The 20,365-nt window shown below is 41.3% G+C and overlaps 1 protein-coding gene across 8 annotated transcripts in view; it reads right to left on the bottom strand.

Annotated features, from left to right (window-relative positions):
• Nucleotides 1-1,285: 1,285 nt before the first annotated feature.
• Nucleotides 1,286-20,365, bottom strand: part of jade2 (jade family PHD finger 2) — a 167,347-nt gene continuing 148,267 nt past the window's right edge. For 7 of the 8 annotated variants that reach the window (XM_067996197.1, XM_067996196.1, XM_067996194.1 and 4 more), the window contains one exon: nucleotides 12,011-13,897. In XM_067996197.1, the coding sequence (XP_067852298.1) occupies nucleotides 12,948-13,897 (950 nt within the window). In that variant the 3' untranslated portion in view covers nucleotides 12,011-12,947. Of the gene's footprint in view, nucleotides 9,125-12,010; nucleotides 13,898-20,365 lie in introns of those variants that run through there. The other variant, XM_067996201.1, reaches the window with a different exon arrangement.

The following is a 20,365-nucleotide window of genomic DNA, read 5'->3' as shown; positions in this document are numbered from 1 at the left end:
GTTCTTGGGGATTAGAATTTACTCCATTGTATTGTACATGACTCCCCAAAGCTCAATGAATATCAGGGCACTCTGTGGAACGATACTGAGCCATACTGATCAGGAAGGTTACAGGTTCAATCTTTGGTCTACATACAAACATACGAATTAAGAGGAGGAGTAGGCCATTCGGCCCCTCAAGCCTGCTCTGCCATTTGATAAGATCATGGCTAATCTGATTGTGACCTCAATCCTACTTTCCTGTCTACCTACTATAACCTTTGACACCCTTGTTAATCAGGAATCTATCTGACACAGCCTTAAAAATATTCAATGACCCTGCCTCCACCACTCTCTGGGGAAGGGAGTTCCACAGACTCATGACTCTCTGAGAGAAAAAAATTCTTCTCATCTCCATCTTAAATGGGAGACCCCTTATTTTTAAACTGTGGCCCCTCGTTCTAGTCTCTCCCACAAGGGGAAACATCCCCTCAGCATCTACCTCTTCTAGTCCCCTCAGGATCTTATATGTTTCAATGAGATCACCTTTCATTCTTCTAAACTCCAGTGTATAAAGGCCCAACTTGTCCAATCTTTCCTCATAAGATAACCCCCTCATCCCAGGAATCAGTTGAATGAACCTTCTCTGAACTGCCTCCAAAGCAATTATGTCCTTTCTTAAACAAGACCAAAACTGCACACAGTATTCTAGATGTGGTCTCACCAATGCCCTGTACAACTGTAGCAAAACATCTCTACTTTTATATTCCATTCCCCTTGCAATAAATGACATTCCATTTGCCTTCCTAATCACTTGCTGTACCTGCATACTAACGTTTTGTGATTCATATATTAGAACACCCAGATCCCTCTGTACCTCAGAGTTCAGCAATCTCTCTCCATTTAAATAATGTACTGCTTTTCTATTCCACCTGCCAAAGTGGACAAGTTCACATTTTCTGTGTTAATCATTGATCCTTGCTGGAAAGTGCGTACACATGGGTGCTGACTGATGCCAGGGCTGAACTCGGCTGTGATTTTTAAAAATTTGTTCATGGGATGTGGGCGTCGCTAGCGAGGCCAGCATTTATTGCCCATTCCTAATTGTCCTTGAGAAGGTGGTGGTGAGCCGCCTTCTTGAACTGCAGCCTCCCAGGCTGAGGCTGTCACTCAGTGTCTCACCTCCCAGCTGAAGAACTTCTTCTTGGATGAGTTGTTGGTACACGTACAATTGGAATCCAGCTTGATTCATCGGCTTCAGGAGAAGAAGGAAAAGAAGTGGGAGAAAAAAAAGGAAAGACGACTGTTTATTTGTAAAACACTGCTTTATTGATTGTATGCTGCCAATGAACTGACAAATGCCAAGTTGTCAAACTCAGTAATCAGCGATTTCTTTCTCTTTGTGTACAGGGTCCCTCTCTGTACAGAGTCTTTTTCTCTCTCTCTCTCTACAAGATCTTTCTGTGTCTCTGTAGAGGGTCTCACTCTCTCAGGGCTCTGAAGTGCAACTTTGCTCCAATTGAGATCCAAAATGGAATAATTAGAGAACTTGGCGATTCCAAGTCGACACTAACAGCAATGCAATTACACAAAGTAACACAACTTCTGGTACATCATATTGCTTTAAAGGTCGCTGACATGGAAAATGTACAAAAGATTAATAGGTCTGCAGTTTATACGATTTCTTTTGCACTAATGGAAAATACATTTCTTCTCTACAAAGGATTTATAAGTACTCTAATACAAGAAAATAAATATTGCAAAAAAAAGCCAAAAATAATTTAAAATAGCATTTCTTCTTTATATATATCATCTCCATTATTCTCTTTATTATTAACAAATGGCACATTGCTTTTCCTTGAAACAAAAGACACACAAGGCCTCCCACTTGCCATAGTTGTGTGACCTCCAGGAGCTCACACTGAGTTTTAATATTTTACATACAGCGCAGACAGCAACTTAACTTGGACAACAGACGCGATTCCTCTTTCTTTTGCGTTTTCTGTAATGAGTACATATGATGGAAGAAACTACTCAGCAGGCAGTATGGTCTAGGATTGGAATACAGTATCAGCAAACAGCGTATGTGGATATATTGTAACTAGTTAAGCACATTGAAACAAGCACTGGTAGAAGGCAGTGTGTTCAGTAAGGTCTGGAGTTCCTATGGTACATACTGTTGCTACAGTCTAACAAAATCTGAATATGGAAAACTTATTTTCTCTTAATGTTGTCTATATCTCTGTTTACACTACATTACCGAATCTATATGTTCTTTACATTAATACGGCAAGCACAAGTAATCTACAGAGTCTAAATCTGACTCCATTCAAGAAACTGATTCAGAATTTCCTTTCTGAAACTCTTGTAATTTTATCAGTTTCTTCAGTATGTTAGTATCAGTCATGAGCTGAGCATTCAATAGGCTTGTGTAATGACTCCAAATCAATGATCAAGTGTGAAATATTTGTATTAGTCTATGTATCCTATATCTGGGAAATTATATCAAGCAATCACCAGGTTAGACACACTGGCTACCCTTTCTTAATCAAGCACTGTTGTATCCTTTTTTATATTTATTACACTGTTCTTAGAATTTCTTAGTTGCAAGCTATTTCTCAATAAAAAGGCAGTGATACCTTCAGAATCAGTAATCCTGAGTTGCGAACACTATCTGACATCAACGATGCACTGGCAGATATTGTCTGCACTCAGATCTGCCAGTTCAAAAATAAATTTCATGAATAAAATCACATCCTAAAATTAAAAGACCACATATCATTAAAAAGTAACAGATAGGGAGCAACTTCAAGGCTAGAATATAATCAAGAGTCGGGTGACAGCTATACATTGCTCAAGCTCACTTACAAACCCCTGAGCCTGTGATGCACTCCTGAATGCCTGTTATTACAGATGCAAACCAACAGAAATCTCTGTATTAGATTCCGGTCTGTAACGCACTCCTGGATATCTGTCATTACACACACAAACAATGAGAACCACTCAATTAGATTATTGGTTACAACTTGCTCCCAGAATTCCTCATTCTCCACATAAACCACCTAAACCCCTTGTTTAGAGTCCACTCTGCAACTCACTCTTGTACGTTCATCATTTTGTGCACAGCAGAGACTCTTATCAACCAGACTGTTTTTCTAAACACAGCATTCCCTCTCTACACCCCAAGAGCTTGAGAAATAGCAAAGACCAGAAGAGTGCCTACATCTCAGCTATATCTGATAGGAATGCATAGAGGACAGTCATGCCATTCCAGGAACACACACTGGGAATGTAACAACCACATCAGAATGGGAAAAGGTAAACCAGGCTGGAGTAAATCACACAGGTGCTTGAAGGGAACATTACCATCTTTTCAAAGAAAAAAGTTTCAGAAACTGTAAGGTACGTGTCAGTACCATGATTCATGGTAGCCCAGTGTGACAGATATTTCTGAAAATGTATTTTTGACCTCTACAGTGTCACATTCAGAAAAAAAAATTACTTCTTTGGTGAGCTCTTCATTAATCAACGTAAGCCTGAAACATTTTCCAATTTTTGACAATTTAGCTGCTCCCAGGTCAGGTACAGTTTAAATTAAGATGTAGCATAGAGCTCTCTCCCAGCCTCAACCCCAACTTACTCCTAGCTTTTCCATTTCCCACACCAGTTATCAATATGACTGACAGGAAGATTGCAAATTTTATGACCAATTAGGGTTAGTTTTTCTTTATGTATCTGCACCTACTAAGAACTGAGTTGAGATTGCCTATGCTAATTTCACTTAGGCCCTTACAGGCAGCAGAGAGAAAAGACCATCATTCCATCAGTCCAAACTCAATTCAAACCCAGGTCCCAGACATGAAAAGACAGTGTGCTAACTGACTGTATACTGAGGTCCCTCATTTTTTTCTTCTCTTAAAATGTTTATTTTCCCACATTTAATTATCCTAGAATAACATCTACACTTAGGTCGGTCCACATTACTTATGAGAATATGGTCTACCTGCAACATTCACATGGGACCTAACTGTGTTAATATGTTTATAATAAAATATAGCTTTGGAATTTATCAAAGCCACATTCAGAAGTTGTTTGGATAAATCATACAATGTATTTGTAAATAAGCATCTTAGGAAGATCTTGAATGTTTACACCAGGCAAATTTTTTAAAAGTTGAGGTATTTACTCCAAAAACAGTCCATTGCTTTGACCTCATCTATGGTGCCATAAACTGGATTACTGCGTTTTTAGAGCCCTGGGATAGGATTTCCACGAGAAAAGGCCTTGATAAGAAGAAGCTAGGAGAAGAAAAGGCCATTCAGCTCACCTTTCTATCAATCTAACTCTCCCATTGCATCTAGCTGTATTTTTCTGTTTCTCCCATCCTGAACAGAAGGTTAATAAAACATGAATCACTCTTTGACTAAAGAAATTCTTCCTACCCTATTTGTTTTCAGTAACTGTATACATTTCACCAATTTTACTTCCTAAATAAAATAGATGGATGTGTGACTTCTACACTAGATTTCACTTGCACCCTCTCGCCTCCTCAATTTATTTTTTATTACAAATAAACTCTCAAACCCTATGCTTGGAATCATATCCATTTCAAGACCTAAAAAAATGATACATTAACCTTGATAGCCATAGATCCTTTAAACCATACCTGAAGTGTCAAATTGATTAGAATCTTATATTAATCCTGCTAATAAACACAATTTTTATTCTAGATGTGAATAATTATTTAGCTGAGAGGAAGGTACGGAACAAATGGCAGATAAATGGAAACAGATCTACATCGAGAAATCTGAAAGGATATAAACTGTACCAATAAATAGCATTTAACTCAGACATATTTTGGTTGTTTTACTTTTGTTGCAGGGCTTTGTGGATGAAAAGGTCCAGGGTGAAAACTATTGGGACAAGCAGGAGTCCATAAAGCACCACTGTTGCAGGTTTGCCAAGTAACTGAACAGTTGGCGCACTTGTGCTCCACAGGAATTTAGATCAGCCTGTGATTTTCCCAGAACACAATCACCATGCTTTTTCTCCCTCTCAACTGTTCTTTTGGTCTTAAGTGCGTAGCCACGTGATCTCTACCGTCAGTTTTAGATTGCATTGGTTGTGAGAGCAAATCATTGCATGGGATAATGAGATTCATAGTGGGACATGAACAGCATTGACTGAGAGATGAAGCGAGAGTAATTGTAATATGGGACCTCCTCCAACATCATGGTGCGTTTGATAGGTTAACTGGTAATTCATTCAACTGTATGCGTATCAAGTTAAAGTGAGACGTGCACACTTTACAGACTGAGATTTCACTCTAACAATCACCAATTTCTAATGACACGTTGCACAATGGCTAGGTATTAGTAAATGCAAAACCAACTGTTTTAGGTGCATGAATGCAATAGAAGAGCATTGCACAATTCTATAACAGTGAGGAACACTGGACTGATTCCTCCTACACTGAATATCTCAGCTGTGGGGAGATGGTCAATGGCCTCCCCAGGAGAGGAGAAGCGAGAAAATCAGAGGACCAGTCATGCCTGGGTCATTTTCATGTATCCCTTGTGGTGAGCTCAGAGCAATATCAGGCAGTAGATCATTTTCCTCTCAACTGCAGGTAATGTTTAGTCCAGGGAAACTGACGAGGTGCCTGGGGACTAATAGAAAATACAGGGCCTTGTATGCTCACAATAAAAGGATTTTTACTTCAGTGATGGCTTCATCTAACGTCTTTTTGGCAACATACGGATCACATATATTTTCTATGTTTTAAAGGCATTATTGACTATGGGCCAATGCAAATACATTACTGATTGATGGCTTTAGTACTCCTAAGATGATTCATTACATGGGAATTCCTGGGGAGCTGATATATCATTCCTTTGGAAGGTAACTGTCAAAAGCACCAGAATACTTAAATAGCTGACAAGTATTGCAAATACTAGCTGCCAGCAACCCTGCTTCTCTAGAAAGGACCAAGTGGTCTTTATACAGCCTAGGAATCATTACCCTTTCTAATAAGTTAACCTAACAGTGCAGGAATCAAAAAGAAAATGCTGCTTAGTTGGATATGAATATCCAGTTAAGCTTTTTCTTATCTTCTCTGACCCTTTCTGGAGTCCCCATGCTCTATGCTTTGGCTAAGAGGTTGTATGATCTGCTCCCAACAAAACCAATTGCTAGGAGGTGAGTAAGGGTGGTCCCAAGGGGCTGAACTTTCCTCCGATTTCCTTTCGCCTCCAATTTCTACTCCCTCTCTGTGCAGAGGCAGCCGGCCTCCGATGACTCCTGAACATATCACCAGCTCAACATGTTGGGCCCAATACTGCATGTTATCACATCAGGTTTTTGACTGGCCCATTACAGAGTCCGAAGTAAAAGACACACCCAGTTACCCCAGATTACATTCTTGTCTTACGACATTCCTGGCTCATATTCTTATCGAAATCAGACAAGGCACTGTATCTATATTGAACTCCTTATTGTGATACTAACATCCTCTTGCAGTGTGAGCGATTACAATTGTCAGGTTTCACTAAAGTACAAATTACACGTTAATGATACAGTAATCACTGGTTTATAGTGTACTAAATCCTGATTATTGCATCATCAGGACATTCCTATATTATTATGTTGTTTCTTACCTATTTTAAATGGAATTTCACACCAAGTATAATCTATGTACCTCCTTTTCACTAAAACACAGGCTCCTTGCAGAAGCGTCACTATTTCCTTCTAACTTCTTAGTAAGGAATTCAATTCTAACCCTTTCACGACTTAAGTGACACTACCTCAGAGAAACTGATGCTTTCCATCGCATTTTTTTGAACCAGAAGTTCTCTTTGTAATAATGTGTCAGCTTTTGTTTTTGAGGGTTCAGTTTGCTGGTCCTGGTGGCCGGATTATGTGTCTCATTCTTTCCAGACTGCCTCAGTTGGTAATGTAATGAAGTAACACATCAGGATCAATTTGGGATTTCAGCACCTTGCCACATTTAATTGTTAATGTGACAACAATTAAATTCTCACTTAGGGTTTTAAGGTATATAGTGTGTTCAGGGAGTCCAATCTCTACAGGAAGCAATCAATGCCAATATTCTCAATCAGGTTCAATGAAACCTACAACCAATACCTGAATCTCTGCAGCAGTACAGTACATGCACTAGCTAATTTGCTGTCACTATATGTCATAGTAAAGTATCTCTTTAAGTAACAAAGTGCAGAAACAGTCAGACTTTTTAAAATTAGTGATATCCATGTAGAAGGACACTGACACTTTTACTGATGCCCCTTTCCCCAATTCTCTCCTCTTTTCTACCCCTCCTCTCCTAAAGGTTCATACTGGGGATCACTTCCCGGACACCGTCCATGCCCAAGTGGCCAATCCACATATGTGAGCTTAGACAGCGAGTACTATGACAATTTGACTGGGGTAGGCTTAACAGCTGAGCCCTGTCCTCCCTCAATGTTTACACACATTAGACAGCAATCAGGAATGACAACACTAACTGAGTTTGCCCCCCCCCCCCACTCCCTAGCTCAGAGACACTAAGGCTAATTGTAACATATCTGCAGCTACTCTGGCTAAGATCAGCATAAACCAAGGAATCAAACCTGGAACTTTCCTGGTCTGCGTGGCTCAATAGCACACTATGGATTTACCGACTAAACCATATGAAGTCCCATGAAATACCCATGTTCAAGGGCACTAGCATCAATTCAACTATATTAGATGGTCAAAGACACTGCTATTGGTTTAAATATACTCATAAAACAGCCCTGGCATTGGTCAATTGTTGGAGGATCTAACATCTTGTCTTGCCTATTTCAACTTTCATTTATTTGGTGTCATTTTCACATATGAATCAAATGTTCATGAGCTGTAGAACATCAATATAGCTCATAATAAGCTGGAATGGTAAACTTCAGATGAAATGTATAAATTACCTTTTTTTTGTACTTTGTTGAAGTATTGTTATTGGTACAGAAGCGTATTTGTAGAGACACTGGTAGCCTTGACAACATCACACTACAGTTACATAGGGATCACCCTAAACTAAATGGGATGCCCAGAGAGAAGCAAAAGTGGGAGAATGAGGCTTCCTTGTTATGGACGGTAGTGGTTCTTCCAGTCTTACTCTGCTCACTGTGGCGCCTCATGTGGCACAATACAGGTGCTGACATCTTCAGTTTTCCAAACAAGAAACCTCTTAACCAGAACAGGTACCCTCACATGTAATTTACACGCTTTTTTCAAGATATCCATGTCCGAGGAGAGATGCTGGTGGCAGTTTAAAAGGCATCCCAATTATTTTAGAGAGAACCCAGCTCCAGGTGTGAAAGTAATGCAGCTACTCAACGGACTGACCCACGTGACAGCAATGCTAAACATTTTAGACAATGCAAAGGAGTCAACACCTGTTGACAGTTTACTTCAAGGCAAGAAATAACAACTCTAGTTTAACATAAAGAGTTAAATCAATGAACCCTGTTTTATCATTTCTCGCAATTCTAAGGTGTATTTTTAACTGGCGAGTTTCACAGCAATGCGTTTTGAAACAGGCCCAGGATTAAGACCATTTTAGACCGGTTATGTTATCTGGTGCAGCAGGAGTGGTTTATTTGAGACGGAGTTCAAGGTTTCAACACGATACAATGCTGCGAAACCCAGACTTAATCCTGAGCCACAGCAGATCTGACCTAGAAGTGTTTATTACTGCCAGTGAATACAAAAATGGAAAAAGTAGTTTTGCTGCTCTTGTGAATATATAGAACTTATTTAACTTGAGATTGAGTGCATCAAAATGGACTGCGAGTAGGTTCTATATTGTGCATTTTAATGGAGTCTGTTGAAGTTTTAATCACTGAGGAACTCAATTATTCATCATGGTCATGCTCTACTTTGTGGCCAGATCTACAAAGCTGCTGGTGCTAAAAACCACAAGCAACCACGCCTCAAGATTAGGGCCCAGTCATAGTGGTTTCTTATTGACAAGTAGTGCTGTAACTTTGGATTAGATACCTCTGGTTAACAACACGTCTTGTGAGTTTTCAGGAAGTCCCAGATGTTGTCAGGAAGTTCTTCTTGTAAGCACTTCCTATTGTTGACAGGAAGTTCCTGGCACAAAAGCCTTCTGTGCAAGGTATATATTCCAAGAAAAAAAATGGAAAAAATAGTTAGACCACACCTTTATTAAGATACCCGATGATTAACATGATTAAGAAAAAATAAGGACCAGACCTTATTTCTTATATCGGACTTGTTTTTAAGTGAACATTAAAAGCTGCCCAAAACAATTTGTAACATTTCAGCTTACAATTAAATTTGAGTTGTCTTCTTTCTTGGGCACCTGAAAAGCCTTCTTTGAACTTTCTCACCATAAACTTGATTGTGGTTGTGAAGCTTAAGGGCTATAACTGTTGAAGTTTGAAATTATTATTACCATACCACAGAGTGCTAACAGCAAACTTTATAAAATCTTTATTCAATGTGAATACTTTAACCTAATTGTCTAAAGATTTCTCCTGAATTTCCAGTGTCATATAACGGAGATTAGGGAGGGAGTTCCAGAGTATAACATTGATTTGGCTGATGGTGCTGCCACCAAAGAGAGAGGGGGGATACACAAAAGGCCAGAGCTGGAGAGCTGAAGGGTGTGGGAAGTGATATAAGGCTGGAGGAAGTTGCAGAGATAGAGTGGAGTGAGGCCATGGAGAAATTTGATGACAAAGAACAAAGATTTTACATTTAATATGCTGGGGGACAGCAATGTAGGTCAGCAAGGACAAGATGATGGACAGGTGAGGCCGAAGCCAGGAAATTCCTCGGAGCTGCTTCAGCTTCTCTCGCGTTACTTTGTCGGAGGTGTGGCAGAAACTCCAATTTGGCGTTAAAAAAAAGGGGTTTCTGCTGCACTTCTGGCTAAGTAACGCCGGTGGCGCGTAAGCAGCTCCGAGGAACTTTCCGGCTTTAGTGTGAGATAGGTGGCCCACACTGATCCATTTTAGACCAGTTGGAATTTATGGGGCCAGTGAAGAGGACATTAGAGAAATCAAGCCTAGAGGAGTCAAAGGCATGATTAAGGGTTTTGCAGCAGAAGGGATGAGGTGGGGTGGAGGCAGGCAAGATGGTGGAAATAAGCAACCTTGGTAATGGACAATCTTGCATTGGGGTTTGAAGTTCAGTTCAGTTTCGAATAGGACGCCAGGGTTTTGCACAGCCTGAGCAAGTGGCTGGGGTGGAGAATAAAGTTAATGATAATGGTGCAGACTTGTGGGGGCTGAAATTGATGCCTTCCCAATGTTCAGTTGGTGGAAGTTGCGTTTCACCCATGACTTGATGTCAGATAGACAGTCTGATAGCACAGAGGTGATAACAGGGTCAAGAGAAATAGTGCAGAGGTAGAGCTGGGTGTCATCAGCATACACATGGAAGCTGACCCCATGCTTGTCGATGACATCCCTAAGGGGCACGGACTAACTGTGCTGGACCATATGTATCCTGCCTTTCCAAACTGAGGAAATTTTGGAGTATTGAGGTTTGTCCTTTGGATTTAGCTTTCATTCACCCAATTGTCCTTAAAAATGTACAATAGTGAGTTGGGTGCTGATCATAGCATTAAAATGCCATTAGAAAGTTCGATACTTGAGAGGGTTTTACCAAGTAACACACTAGTGTATAGGGGTATAACAGTCCTGTGTACATATTATACAATACTCTGTGTGTTACTGGGTAGAACACACCTGAATATACAATAAATTACAGTCTGTGTTACTAGATTTAGCATTCATCTGTGTAATACATTGTGTGTTACCTGGGTATGTCATACATAATAGGGCTGATTTTAACTCCAGCCATGAAACATGCGGGCAGCAGGCAGTACTTGTGCCCAATGAGACCTGGATTGAGGTGCATGCTCCGAATGGACATCCTTGCCGCAGCGTGCCAGCTCTGGGCCAGCACAGTATCTGTAGTCCTGGAGGCTGACCTGGCTGGCAGGCAAGCAGGTGGGAGGGGAGGGAAGGGGAGGAGAAAGGAGCCTGGGGCAGCAGTGGCCCACATTATTTGTGTGGATCCCTGAGTAGCACTCCTGCTCCTCCTGAAATGATTATTTATTTATATTTTTGGGGCCTCTTCCTCTTCACTACATGGTTCAACTGGGCGTAGTGAGCACAGCGCACGCTCCACCCAGTTGTCCCTTTTAATTGCAGTGGGTTCCTATGTACCATCATAGGACCCCATTTTGCATACAGTAATGAGGCTGCCGACTGATTCAGGTGAGCGCCCATGGAAGACCCTAGCAAACATGGCAACAGAGCAGTAATGGGGTAGTAAGTGGGCCACAGCCATTTTAACTCCATCACCGCCCCCGTTACTGCGGACGGAGTTAAAATTAGCCCTAATAATCATGTTATGTCACTCCTGTACACATATACATTGTGTGTTATTGGGCATATACTCTAGTACATATCATAATACACACTGGCCCTGAAATTGTGCCTTGGGATACCAGTGTATGGATGCTAATGTGTTTGTCTGAAATTCCTCTTTGTTATTTTAGTGGAGGTGTTAACCTATTTATTTTTAAACAGGTTAGTTTGTTTGTTAAAATAGTGGAGAGTTGACTTTCAAACAGGTTAACATTCATACTCTTATGGCATAACTTCAAAGCCTATATATGTGTTACTGGGTATAACACTCAGATGTATTACATCATAATACACTGTAATAGGGTGTAACACTCCTATATTATATCATAATACAGTGTGTAAGTGTATATCACACCTATAGCATTATATAATAAACTGTGTTACTGGGTATGACACTCCGGTCGGTATATGTTGTATCAGATACTGGTGCAGTTTTCTTTTTAACACCTGGCTACTTTCTAAAATGTACAAAAAAAATTCCCTTTTGCTTTGCAACTCTTGTACGGCCTATGAAGTCAGCACTTTACTTAATATGACAGACTTCCAAAAAGTGCATTTTGTGCTTTTTTTATTATAAGATGAATGCCACAAAAAATCTAAGCATCTTTATTTTTCTACAAGTCTTTCCTTGCACTTTTATCTGATCACCTAATGGGAATTTTTTTTGTTGAAAATCTTAATCACAGGTGCATGACATCTCTCACCAGACTGCCAACTTGTCAGTATGATGCAGTCAGACTGCAAAGTGGGATACAGCAATGAACGCTCCCCACCCCCAAAATATTAAGTAGGGTGACTGTTTAGACCCTTACTTCTTTATGACCGTGCAGAATAAGAAACTAAACTCGGCATTGTTTCTACATCATATGTAGGATAACAGACGGCTGGTGGTGAGTTACGAGGCAGCAATTCAATCGAGAACTCCTGACGATGCCACAAACCATGAGACTAAAGCTTGAAGGGTTTATGGATGGTAGCATACCTCTTTCAAAGACTGAATCCCTGCCTTAAACTTATTGTCAACCATTTTGCTTTATAATATATAGTGTATAGTTTCTTCTGTTTTTTTAAGTAAGACTTCTTTTTTGACTTCTCCTGCTGTAACGCAGCAATTGAATAGAAGCAGCACAATGCAGAAGGGAAATAAAAATGACAGTGATGTAATACCTGAAGGTACATGGCATCACGAGTAGCACACTAGTAACATGAAAATATTTCTTCGCAGATCACCAGGGCATAAACTACACACTATATACTATATTTAGTAACTTTGACTGCATGCTGGTTTATTATAAGGGCTTCTACTGACTAGAATTTTAAAAGTTCACTACACGCAGAGATATTCTTGTTAGGCTGGCAGCTGTAGGGCAAAGAAAAGAGAGGCAGTGACACTGAAACTTTAACCATTAAGTTGGAACTTGCAGAGTAAGCATTTCATAGGTCAGAATACCAACAGAAATGAGTGCGAGAGTAGTAACTAGGGATTTGACCCCACTGACTTATTCTTTATCCAATTACTCTGGATACTTAGGAAGCCAGAATGCTCCTTCTGACAACCTCTCCACCGCATTTTCGGTGTACAACCACGCTTTCTGAATTCAGCCGCTGAAGCCGTTGCGGCCGGTCAGCCATAGATTCTGTGTCTGAGTCACTCATTTCAGCATCAGAAAAATAGCCATCAGTCTCATTGTCGAAGAGCAGCTTCACCTTTGATGTCTCTTTGGGCTTTTTTTCTCTGTCTGGGCTCATCTGCTGGTATCCGTTTCCCAGATCCTGCTTCTGCACTTGTGACTTCCTGCTGCTTTCTCTTGGTTTTGGAATCTTGAAAGTTACCCAAGATTTGGGATTTGTGGATGTGTTAGGCACTTTAACTGAAGAACAGGGTTTAGGTGAAGCAGATTCAAAATAGTCCAACGTTTCACCAATTTGACTGATATTCCTTATCGGTGATGTACTGGGGAGAGCTGCCTTGGAACTGGAATGATGTGAGGCCTGCTTTTTGCTGGTCTTTCGCACTTCGTTGGCCCTTTTGTGACTTCCATTGGCCTTTGACCCTAGTCCTTTTGACCCATTTGTGCAAATGTCCTGGGTGGAAAGTTCATTTGGGTTATCAGGCCAGGATGAGCTGTCTAGCGGATAGTCCAGCTGCTTCTTATGTTGGTTCTTTGTGTGAATGATGCCTGCTCGATCTCTCAGAGATTTAGGCTTTCCGTCTTCCCCTGCTTTGTGCCTGGATTTTTTTTCCAGTGCATAGGATGGTTCCGACTGAGGATCTCCGGCACGGTTCATTGAGCCTATGCTCAATAATGACTGCTCATCGTGCAGAAGTTTATCTGACAGGAAGCTTGTTGTCTCCTCATTTCCTGAAGTGCTGTGTAAAGACCAGTGGCTCAGGAGATTTTCTGTTTTAACCTGAACAGTCTGGGCCAGCCAACTCTGCAAAAGTTCCCCATCCAATGAAATAGAGGACGACAAACCTGGAAAAGAAATGGCATAATAAGCAAGAACTAAGTTTTATACTTTATTGTGGTCAACATACACATGCATAGAATAAAGATTCTGCTCTCCGCTACTTCTCAACTACAATTCAGAATTATTCAATTTCAGGTCAAAATCTTATCACACTCACCTCAGAGTAAAAATTCATGAATTTCAACATGACAGCAAAGCAGATTATTTTGCTTATTTACAGGGCCACATCCAACAACAAATTCATGAATTCATTTTATTTATTATTTGGCTCCCAACGAACAAGTTATTGCAACAATATTTTTTCTCCTCCAAATTCCCCCCCTACTCCTGAATGTGGAGATTTATTTTAGGATAGGAGGGCTGATTCTGCAACAAAGCAGAAAATAGCTTTTGCTCCCAGTGTTCAAGTGTGCACCCCATGCTAATAGAGGGACAGCCCCCGCCCACCAGATCCCACAGAGTCAGCTAATTTACATCATTTAAATAAGCTACCCATGCAGTTTTCCTATGCATGGAAAGAGATGAATCATCCTGGGGAGGGGAGGGGGCTAGGAAAATTGGGATGGTGGTAAGACTTAATGGGAACCAGCAGTTTCTTAGTGGAGACTTACTAACAAGACAGAAAGGCTGGAGAAGCTCCCAGAAATGAATCCGTTAGCGAAGAGAGCTTGGAGGTTTTGTTGGAGGAGATGCTCTTGAGGAAAGTGGCAATTTTGGGGCAGAGGAAATCCTCCAAATATAGCCAGTGTGCAGCAAAATGGCAGGGGTGGCAAATCACGTGAATGCTATCTCCTCAGTGCATCACTTATGGGGGCAAATAAGAAAAAAGTTCTCCGGACTGAGGAAGAATACCAAGGTACAGAAGACTATCAGGTGCTCACTAAAAATGAGGAGAGGGTTGTATATGCATGTGCCTAGTCCACCATCTGCTGTCACATCTGCAATGCAGCTTGCAAAATAATGGTCCCACATCTCACTTTTTCAATCTCCTAAATATCTGAAGCAGCACCTCCAAACTGATGGCTACAAAAGAGACAAGGTATCCTTTCATTCACACAGTGCTGGCATGTTTCACTGTTATGACTAATCCTTTACAAAAGAAAAATCAAGCCATGGTACCCAAGATATTGAGGTAACAGAGCTGGAGCAATGGAGAATATAGATTTGATCACAGTTCCTACATCCCCCTCACCAAGACCACCAGTTCTTGATCATAGCCATGTTGCTTTGTGGTGACCCTGAAAGGAGGCCGACACTTCTGCACAAGGCATGGGAGAATCAAAATGATTGCTCTCTGAGATAGGGCTGTTCATGTAAGACCTTTTAATGTCAATGACTTCTTGATGCACCAGTCAGCCTGGCTGTGCATCAGCTTCAGCCACCGCATTTGAAACTTTCTACTAAACCGTCCTCATTTCTGTCATTTGAAGTCAGTGCACTTGCTATGTGCTGGAGGCAATGTTATTTTTCTAAAACACACTTTTGCCATTCGGAATTTTTTTTTGGCTTGCAATCTGAAATTCCTGTCTACAAATAGCAGATGTTTTGGAGAACCAAAGGAGACTGTGGGCATGTGAACTCATTACAACAATTTCCACGAGTGACTTGTTTTGATGGTTCTAAAAGGTGCAATGTCTGTGCTCCTGTAAAATCTTTCCTATGAAAATCTCACTTTAACTGGTCTGGTTGGTTGAAATTGCTGTCATGCCCTTCTGTTGCTAGCTTATTTCCTTCCTGCCAGCCTCCTTCTCCACCTGGGAAGTGGTTTAGACATTGGGGGTGGGTTAGGTCTCAGATTGCTTGGTATTTCCTCAGTCAGAGCAACAGTTGTTTGAATAGGTGCTTCAGCTATGTATTTGTGGTGAGGAGTGCTACACTTAGCAATGGGATGCATCTTCTTGCAGCTAGTAGCAAAGCCTGTGCTAGCTGGTGGAGATCTCTCACTCTACAGTGAGTAGGCCCACTTGTTCCTTGACACAACTGAACTCTAGGGACCAAAAAGAATCAACCTGCTTCAGCCCTTAAAACATATTCCAAGTTCAAGCAAACCAATGTTGGAAAATTCCCCCCATTGTGTTTGCAGGGAGGGCATACAAATGGTGGAATATTTTCATCATTTACACCTTAGCAACACTGGCCACTAGGAACTCCTATATGTTCCAGGCATCCGGCATTGCTATGGCATACGGAGGGGGATTTTAATATTTAAAGGGCCCCGCGGCGAGTTAAGTTGGTCACAGGGCAATCGATTCAATTCTGCAAAATCTAAAACATCCTCTCAGTTGTCCAGAAATAAGTGACCCTGATGCATTGTGGCAAAGGCCTGCTGCAGGCATTTATCATTTTCATCCGCAGATAGGTGTCCCAATAAATGTGCGAATCCCCTTGGGAACCCATCTAAAATATGGCAATTATCCTGACCCCAGAAAATTCGCTGAGGTCAGGGCGGGCCATTGGAGTGGGTGAAGCCCTGTGCCGGAATTCCACTAAGATGGGAAATCCTAGACTATGTGACCAAAATATACAAAGAACATACAATAATATATATATGTGAATGTAAACTCTTGAAAGTACAATACGTACTAAAACAAAATCCCACTTCTGAAACATCAAAAGAATCATGAATGATAGACAAATACCAGAGACACAGGACAGTGACATGCAGTGCACATGCGGGTCAATCGATGTGTGATTGTGCCTGTGGCTTCTTATGTGGTGAGTTCCCAGGTTTGGCTGGTGATCAGAGGAAGATGCTCCCCTCAGAGAGAGGTGTTTACTCTGGCCATTCCTACTTGGTTCTTAGTGGCTTTTTACACTGGACGGAAAAAAAACATATAACTGATTTTCACATACATCACCATCTTTGATTTGCTCACATGTCAAGGTATTATTGACTCTGCAAAAGCAGCAACAAAACAATACCAAGAGCAGTTCCATTTTATTAATGAGCGCAGTACATTAAGCTCAGCAACCCCCTGCAAGAAGGCTGCATGTAGATGGTGGCAGTACAACATAAATCAGTGGGGCTTCTATCAATATACTGTTTGTGGAGGTTGAGGGTAAATTTGCATTAGCTGACCTCAGATAGAGTGGTGGTGGGGAAACAAATGGCTACAGCATCCCTGGGCTGAGCGGATGGGTATCCCCTGGGCTTCCATTCCTGTTTGCCATCTTGTGACCCTTTCAGATTCCGCGCCCATGGCCAAGCTTTTGCTAACATTCACTGTCCAGGTTCACAAGTGAAGAACAGCTAGTTGGGCAAGATACCAGTGAGCTTGTAGGAAGAAAATCGTGGGGAAAAAGCAGCCTACCAAAGGTTATGGTTCTGACACTCTGCACCACAGTAGTAGAATATGGGTTGACACTTGCAACACAGGAGTTCCCAAAGAACTGTTAGATGGAGATTGGGGAGCATAATGTCCTTTCACCTCTACGATTCTTAATTTCCAAACCAGACTGATGGAATGAAAGTTTCCATAACCCCTGCTGTTCGTAAGGACACTCAACCCAGTTGCTTGTGGGCAACACAAAACAGCCCATAGCTTGGTATAAATCTGGAATTCTCAATTAAGAGGTTACAACGATGGATGGTTGGTAAACGGAACACACGATATCACACTTTTGCAGTAAAGGGTGCTTTTCTGTTGCGGGAGAGTAGAGGAAGCTTTATTCTGCACCTGCACTTTACCTATTGAATCTTTTCCCTGGGAGAGTTTAATGGAGCTTTACTTTGCACCTATGTTATATCATTTACTGTAAAGCACATGGTAACTCCCACCCTCCTGTGTAAAATGTCATATGTTACATAGGAAACATAGGAACAGGAGTAGGCCATTTAGCCTCTTGAGCCTGTTCCGCCATTCAATGAGATCATGGCTGATCTGTGACCTAACTCCATATACCTGGCTTAGCCCCATATCCCTTAATACCTTTGGTTAACAAAAATCTATCAATCTCAGATTTAAAGTTAACAATTGAGCTAGCATCAACTGCCATTTGCAGAAGAGAGTTCCAAATTTCTACCACCCTTTGCGTGTAGAAGTGTTCCCTAACATCACTCTTGAAAGTCCTGCCTCTAATTTTTAGGCTATGTTCCCTAGGCCTAGACTCCCTAACCAGCGGAAATAGTTTCTCTCTATCTACCCTATCAGTTCCCCTTAATATCCTGAAAACTTTGATCAAATCACCCCGTAATCTTCTAAATTCCAGGAAATACAACCCTAGTTTGTGTAATCTCTCCTGGTAATTTAACCCTTGGACTCCAGGGTATCATTCTAGTAAATCTACGCTGCACTCCCGCCAAGGCCAATATATCCTTCCTAAGGTGAGGTGCCCAGAACTGAACACAGTATTCCAGGTGTAATCTCACCAGGGCTTTGTATAGCTGTAGCATAGCTTCTACCCCCTTCTATTCTAGTCCTCTAGATATAAAGACCAGCAATCCATTAGCCTTTTTCATTGTGTTGTTGGATTTTCCCTCTATGATTAGGGATCCAATTCAAATGCACCAGGTTTCTCTCCACTCCCACTCCCTTTCAATGTGTACTGTTTCACCAATGCATTACAAAATCAACACACCATCCCTGGACATGCTCACATTCTGTTGCCTTGTATATCGCCATCTCACACTCGAAATATTTTAAAGATTTCCTCTCCTCTAATCCCTTTCCTCCGCAAGTTTCATCTTAGTACATTGACTGGAAACAAACTTATTATTTTTCACACTTGCATGTGTTGCTTAGCACTTATCCATTTTAAAAGGTATTTTCCATCCATTAGTGGAACCGCTGAAGCACTCTAAATGTCGCTGAATAATATTTATCTCTGTTACCTCCCATACAGAGCTAGTTCAATGGGAAATACAATTCTCCTAATCAAGGTTGTTTATAGAAATAATAACACTATCAGTGCAAGGCCCACTACTTTTGTACAGATCTGACAATATCCATTTGTTATGATCTCACTTTCTAATTGTCGGACCAGTCTTTGATTCACTTCACTAATTCCGTAAGCCCTATCCGCTTCACTAGCGGTCTCTTACGACTTTCTTTGTCATATGCCTTTGAAAGGCATCATATACAGCTACTAAATTGCTATCATTTACTGAGTCGCAACCCTCAGTAAAGTACAGTAGACAGACTGAACAACCCTGTGGGTAAACTACACTGGCTTTTTATCTCTGTGGTATGAGTTCCAATCTTATCCAAATTGACTCCTGGCTCTGCTGGCTATAAAGATCCTAGATACAATAGCTCCAAAATTCAGTTCAGGCCCAAAACATAGGAGGGACTGCAAAATAGAATGGAACCCATCCAAGGAATTCCAGTGGTGACACATGGGTGAACCTTCCGCTCAAACCTCCACATCAAAGGAGCCTGTCTGGGAGGGGTTCCCGGACTATCCCAGAATTCCACCTATTACACCCTCAGTAAGCCTCAACGGAAGTCTTGGTTAAGAGTTGGAAAGAGTTCCATGAAAGTTCCAAGAAAGGCTTTTGAAGTCTCCGAAACATAATTGATCTTGAAGGGGGACTGATTATTTTTGTTATGCTGGGAATTGGCTCCTTTAGAAGAAGAATTTTTAAACTCCTCTTTGTCTTTGGCCCTGAAAAGGCCTCGGGCACCTCAGGCGGAGTGGCTGTAGGCCTTTGAAGGGTGGGTCAGGGTGGGTGAAACTGAAGTTACCTTGAAAGTATTGGCGGTCCGCCCCAACTATGCTAATGACCCCGTTCCTGAAATTTGGAAAGGGATCTGCATCTTTGGGGATCAGTAGCCTTATGGTCCACTTTCACCAATGGAGCAGGCCGATTGGATTTTCAATCCCAATGAATTTAAGTCTCAGTTCAGTGTCTAGGGAATCTCACTCAGACAGCCTATAAGGATTAGTTAGAATGGGAAGTGAAAAGATCTACTGAGGTGCACAAATATAGCCATGTAGAGCAATTTATTCCTTTCTTTCCTCCTTGCAAATTATCTTCCTATATCCATGATCCTCTTCGGTCTAGTTCATTGATTTTTTTTTTAGAGATGCCATAAATTCATTGCACATCTTCCAGGAGTAACACTACAGTAGTGTAGACGAGGATTCTTCCTTCCGTCCTTTCCCCCTGCTCTAGGCTGGTCTCTCTCCCTTCCTAAGTTAGAAGGGTAGAAGACATATTTATTTTGGCCTTGCTATCAGTGGCATGCAAGATGTAATTTAGAATGCTGTGTCACTCAAAGCTCTCAAATCAAGCTCACCAAGAGGCCTGCTAAAGTCATGTGCGTCGTCTCATACAAAGACGTCACATCAATGTTACACAACATGTACAAAGGATTTGACATTCTGAATATCTTGCATCAATACTGCTTCAAGTGCTGAGAAAAAATTCATATATTAAAAGTGAGCAGATGATCCCTCCCTGTTTAGAGTTGGCTGCCAGGGAATGTGAGATATTACCTGGTTTACCTCCCTTCTTCTGGGGAAGAAATGGG

Source organism: Heptranchias perlo, chromosome 14 (assembly GCF_035084215.1).
Source record: "Heptranchias perlo isolate sHepPer1 chromosome 14, sHepPer1.hap1, whole genome shotgun sequence".
NCBI lineage: Eukaryota > Metazoa > Chordata > Chondrichthyes > Hexanchiformes > Hexanchidae > Heptranchias > Heptranchias perlo.
Note: the sequence above shows the minus strand (reverse complement) of the source record. Positions and strands in the feature narration are given on the sequence as shown.